The 5,696-nt window shown below is 61.1% G+C and overlaps 1 protein-coding gene across 1 annotated transcript; it reads left to right on the top strand.

The window, feature by feature from the left end:
* Positions 1–229: 229 nt before the first annotated feature.
* Positions 230–3,340, top strand: ISLR (immunoglobulin superfamily containing leucine rich repeat). Its single transcript, XM_042941437.1, has 2 exons — positions 230–542; positions 1,345–3,340. The coding sequence occupies exon 2, from the start codon at positions 1,353–1,355 to the stop codon at positions 2,637–2,639; it is 1,287 nt and encodes a 428-aa protein (XP_042797371.1). The 5' UTR covers positions 230–542; positions 1,345–1,352; the 3' UTR covers positions 2,640–3,340.
* Positions 3,341–5,696: the final 2,356 nt, after the last annotated feature.

Here is a 5,696-nt window from a genome sequence, read left to right as displayed (position 1 = left end):
CCCCCCCACCTTTCCTCTTGTTTGAAGCGAGGTTAGAAGTTTCCCACCTTCCGGGAGACTCAATTCTCACTCTTCGATCCATAAAAATCCTCTCAGCCCCATCTTTTATTGGGTGCTGTCCAGCTAGTGCTGTGTCTTTAAGGAAGTTGAAGCTGCTAAAAGTGAGTGAGAGAGAGGGAAAAAAAGAAAAAAAATTTGGCATCTCTTCCCCCTCGAGTTTCTGGTGTCACTTATGAAACACGGGTCCTTGTTGCTGCAGAGAAGCAGTTGTTTTGCTAGAAGGAGGGAGTGTCCGGGCTGTCTGGGCTCCCTTCCTGCAGCCTGCTCTCAGCGAGGCCCCAGGCACCCTGTCTGGGGAAGGGCGGGCACGGGCGAGCGGTTCGAAGGTGGGGCAGGAACCAGGGTGCCCCTTCCTCCAGCCTCCGCATCCTCCCTGCACGCCCGGTGGCCCTGCAGCCTGCCCTGGGCCAACTCTGTCCTTCGTTGGTCTTTGGTTCCATCTTAGAAGTGGATCCGCTTGGCTAAGAAAGAGTAGTTTGAAGGTAAGCCAGCGGGAAAGGGGGAGGCCTGCCAGGCACAGAGGCTCAACTGCCTGGCACTTTCCCGTTGGTTCGGGGTGCTTGGGACAATCCCTTATTTGGGTCTGTCCAGGGGGCGTCTGCCCCTCTAGCAACCGCATCCCCGGAAATCCCGGCAGCATTTGGGTTGAACCACTGGCCTCCCCCAGGCCAGCTGAGAGGTCCTGGCGGGGGTTTATTTAGGCAGCTGCCTGGCGTAGTCTGAAAGGAACAGGCCACGGGTGTGATTCTGTAGAAAGGGTTTGGTGTCTGCTGTGGTCATAGCCTGTAGGAGCGGGAGGGGGGCGGATGGGGTGGATGGGGGCGGTGTGCACTGCACAAGGGGCCTTGTCTGGGCCGGGGCAAAGCATACCTATGGGGGGCTCCGGTGGGAGGGACTGTGGCCAGGATGTGGGAGGGCAGGAGGGAGGTTCCATGGAGCGCTGGGGGAGGGGGCGGCTGAAAACGGATTTCAAGTCATAAAATCAGCTCGGAGCTGGCCGAGGCACGGAGAGCTCTCTGCTTGGAGGAGGAGCTGGGGTCCTCTTCCGTCCCGTCTTCGCCCCTTCTGGCTGCATGACCTCGGGCAAGTCCTGGCCCTTCTTTGGGCCTCAGTTTCCCCTTCTGTAGAATGGGCAGGGGGGCTAGGTGGTGTTGGGTCTTAGCCGGATTCTGTGGGGGCAGGGCCTCGTGAGGGGGAAGAGCTCTGTCTGGCTGGGGTCCCGAGAGGGACGAGTGCCTTGCACGGGCCCTTGGGGTCACCTTGGTGGCGTGTCCTTCTCTGCAGGAGGTAGGATGCAGGAGCTGCGTTTGCTCTGCTGGGCGGTCCTCCTGGGCCTAGCGCAGGCCTGTCCCGAGCCCTGCGACTGCGGCGAGAAGTACGGCTTCCAGATCGCCGACTGCGCCTACCGTGACCTGGAGGCCGTGCCACCCGGCTTCCCTGCCAACGTGACCACGCTGAGCCTGTCGGCCAACCGGCTGCCAAGCTTGCCAGAGGGCGCCTTCCGGGAGGTGCCCCTGCTGCAGTCGCTGTGGCTGGCGCACAACGAGATCCGTGTGGTGGCCGCCGGTGCCCTCGCCCCTCTGGGCCAACTCAGGAGCCTGGACCTCAGCCACAACCTCATCTCCGACTTTGCCTGGAGCGACCTGCACAACCTCAGTGCCCTCCAGTTGCTCAAGATGGACAGCAACGAGCTGACCTTCATCCCCCGGGACGCCTTCCGCAGCCTTCGTGCCCTGCGCTCGCTGCAGCTCAACCACAACCGCCTGCACGCGCTGGCCGAAGGCACCTTCGCGCCTCTCACCGCTCTGTCCCACCTGCAGATCAACGATAACCCCTTCGACTGCACCTGCGGCATCGTGTGGTTCAAGACGTGGGCCCTGACCACGGCCGTGTCCATCCCGGAGCAAGACAACATCACCTGCACTTCGCCCCACGTGCTCAAGGGCACGCCGCTGAACCGCCTGCTGCCGCTGCCTTGCTCGGCGCCCTCGGTGCAGCTCACCTACCAACCCAGCCAGGATGGTGCCGAGCTGCGGCCGGGCTTCGTGCTGGCCCTCCACTGCGACGTGGAGGGGCAACCGGCCCCCCAGCTCCACTGGCACATCCAGACGCCCGGTGGCACCGTGGAGATCACCAGCCCCAATGTGGGTGCCGACGGGCGTGCCCTGCCCGGGGCCCTGGCCGCCGGCGGCCGGCCTCGCTTCCAGGCCTTTGCCAACGGCAGCCTGCTCATCCCAGACTTTGGCAAGCTGGAGGAGGGCACCTACAGCTGCCTGGCCACCAACGAGCTAGGCAGTGCGGAGAGCTCAGTAAACGTGGCACTGGCCACACCGGGCGAGGGTGGGGAGGATGCGCTGGGACGCAGGTTCCACGGCAAAGCGGCTGAGGGTAAGGGCTGCTACACGGTTGACAACGAGGTACAGCCCTCAGGGCCGGAGGACAACGTCGTCATCATCTACCTCAGCCGCGCGGGGGGCCCTGAGGCTGCAGCAGTGGGAGGAGGGGCCCCTGGGAGGCAGCCCCCCGGCCTTTTCCTACTAGGCCAGAGCCTCCTCCTTCTCTTCCTCACTTCCTTCTAGCCTTCCCCCGTCCCCACCCCCCTTCCCTCCCCTGACTCTGTGGATGTCCCTTATAATAAGCAACACCTGGGTCTGAGGGTGGCAAGTCCCAAGGCCGGTGTGGGGGACTTCACATCTTCCTACCTCCCTTCTCACCTCTTCTGGAACCCTCACCACCCCTGACTTCTAAACTTGCTCAAAGCTAGTGACTAGACCAGAATTTGATCCCATACCCACCGTGCGCGGTGCTGATTGCTGCTAACCACATGGCCCGTGCTCCCCCATCAGGGCAGCTCGCTAACAGGGCGATGCCCTAACCCCCCGGGGGAAGCCCCACCGATGGAATTGCAGGCACTGGGTCCGACCAGCTGGCAAAGGCTGGGGGCACAGGGTTGGGGCCGGGGGCTTGGCAGGGAAGTGACCTGAAGCAGACAGGGAATAGGGTCTCGGGCGGTGGCTGGCATAGCTTTGGGCTCTTGGTGACCTGCTCGAGTTCCCGCTGCCTCTTGGCATTCCCTGATGATCTGGGGGCTCAGGAGTCTGTGCCCTGATCTCAGACAGGATCGGAGGATCCGGGATGGCCTTCATCTCCTCCCACCCTGTGCCCCTCCACCCCGGACACCTATCCTGCCTTTCTCTCCAAGTATGCGTCTGTAGCCTGCCCCTCCAAAGAGGCTAGCCGTCCCGGGGGGCGGCTGAGAAATAAACAGCATTTCTGATGCTCCCTTGTGTCTGCCTGGCATTTTGTCTGAATCTAGGGTCCTCCCCCGCCGCCCTCATCCCGGTTGGGGACAGGATAGGGAGTCGGAGGGTCAGGACAACCAGCCTGCTTGTCCACGCGTGACGGGGCCTGTGAGGCCCGCACAGACTGTGTAGCAGGTAGCACAAGGGGTTGGGCTGGTGGGCTCAGCGCCGGGCCTCAAGCTGAGCTGAAGGGCAGATGATCCCTGTCCTCAAATGAGCCCACAGGACAAATGGGGGTGTGGGTCTGATGAGCATCCCAGAGGCTTCCCTTGGGTCCATGGTCCTGCACAGTGCTTCATGCCAGCAGTGGCCTAAGGAGGCATTGGGGGGGAGGGCAGGGAACGGAAGCACCCGGATTGTGGCCCCCCCCCTTCCCGGTCCTATTCCTGGAAGGGATGTTAAGGAATGGAGAGGAAATGGGGACAGACAAGGCAAGATGGGGAGGAAAGAGAAAGGGGGAGATGGGACGCAGGGTAGGGGCGAGAAGGGGGGAGAGGAAAAACACCCAGAGAGTGAGAACAAGAGAGCATCTTTGAGGGGGGAGCCCAGGAGACTAACGGTGCTTTCCAGGAAAAGGAAATGGTGTTCCTGGAGGAGAAGTCGGCCCTGGGCGTCTTCCCCACACAGCAGGTGGATCGGCGGCTGACCTGGGGGGTGGCGAGGGCCTGGCAGCAGCCTGAGGGTCTCTTAGAGTGGGGAGCATGTAGATGGAATCAGAACCTGGAGACTAATCCCCACATCCGTGCCGAGTCAGCAGTGTGTCTCCCTCCCCACCCGTTTCCAGAACGAAGGGGGCTACACATAGGGACACGACCCTGTGGGAGAGGCTCTGCGGCCTCCCAGGTTCTGCACTCAGGACTGTTGAGCCCAGCAAAGTGGAGGCAGGGAGGCCAAGGAGTCTGGCCAGCTTCCCTTCCCCTCCTCCTGGTCCACATGCAGCACCTCCCCGCCCCCCTCAGCAGCTTGCAGCTCCTGCTGAGCTGATGTCACCAGCAGCACATGTCAGGGATGTCTGCACATCTGGTGGGAAGCAGCAGGGTGGAGCCAAGTCCCCCGTGCCGTGCCACTTTGGGTAAATCCCTGCCCATCTCTGGGCTTCAGTTTCCTCAGAAAACAAAGGACGAGTAGGAAGCTTCAGGGTCCAACGGACTCTGATTATCGAAGGCTTGATATCCTAACTCAGCTTGGATCCCTGATGTCTCTGGCTCCCATTCACAGCTGAGCAAGCTTGGCTTTTGGAAATGGGACCTGGGCCTAAGACCTGAGTCAGGGGCAGCTGGGGAACAGCTGTGCTCTGAATGAAACAGTCACTCTCCCGCTTTAAAGTCATCTGTGGCTCCCTGTACCCTCAGAGTGACGCCCAAATTCCCCGGCCAGCCATTCATTGTCCCTCTGCCTGACTCTCTGATGTCACCCTCCCTCCACGTGACCCTCTTGGACCTGCTAACTAATTGTTCCCGTAATAGTCTGTGATGTGTTATCTTCTACATCTTTACATATGCTGTTCCCTTGGTCTGGACACCCTTCCCCTCTTCTATTGTGACTGTTTCCTTGTTAAGGGAAGAGACCCAGTCTTGCCTTCTCATCCCTGTGACGCTGTCGGTCACCAACACTGGGTCAGAAAGACATTTTTCAATGGGCTACAGTGGGATCAGAGCCCGCCCTCTTACCCACCCTCCCCCCCCCCCCCCACCCTCTGGGGCAGCCTTAAAGGCGGGTTTGAGCTCCCTGGCCCCACCCCTAGCTTCAAGTGTATTTGAGGCCGTGGTGGCGTGTGGGAATGTGGGCGAGGAGAGAGGTTGTGCAGACATCTCTCAAGGCCCCGCTGACCCAGATCTGTGGAGTGGCCACCTTTCCCCCACCCTCACCAAGCCCACAGTGGACCCTACACCCTCAGTTATCCATCCCCCACCTCCACCAGTCCCCAGCAAGGGAAGGGACCCCCCCGCCTCCCCCCTCCCCCCCACCTCAGCTGCCCTTCCCGGCTGCACACAGGGTCTACTCCTTTTAGGACAGCTCTACCCTGTGCCCCATCCCCCCTCTTCCGCTTCTTTATTCATATTGCTTCCGTCTTCCTGAAATCTCTCTTCCCTAAGTCCTGCCCATTCCCAAGGACCCAGGAGAAGTCCTACCTCCAAAGCCAATGTCCACATAGTTCAGAGGTGGCATCATAGGATCCCCAGTCCCTCTACCACCCAAAAGGATATGGCTATGGGTTCTCCTCTGCCCCGCACGGAGTACCCAGCCCCACATGTGACCAGGATACCCCGACCCCACCCAAGCCCCATACATGATTTACTGGCAGTACGGGCAGTTTTCCCCCACGTACCCTCC

This window comes from Panthera leo, chromosome B3 (assembly GCF_018350215.1).
Source record: "Panthera leo isolate Ple1 chromosome B3, P.leo_Ple1_pat1.1, whole genome shotgun sequence".
NCBI lineage: Eukaryota > Metazoa > Chordata > Mammalia > Carnivora > Felidae > Panthera > Panthera leo.
Note: the sequence above shows the minus strand (reverse complement) of the source record. Positions and strands in the feature narration are given on the sequence as shown.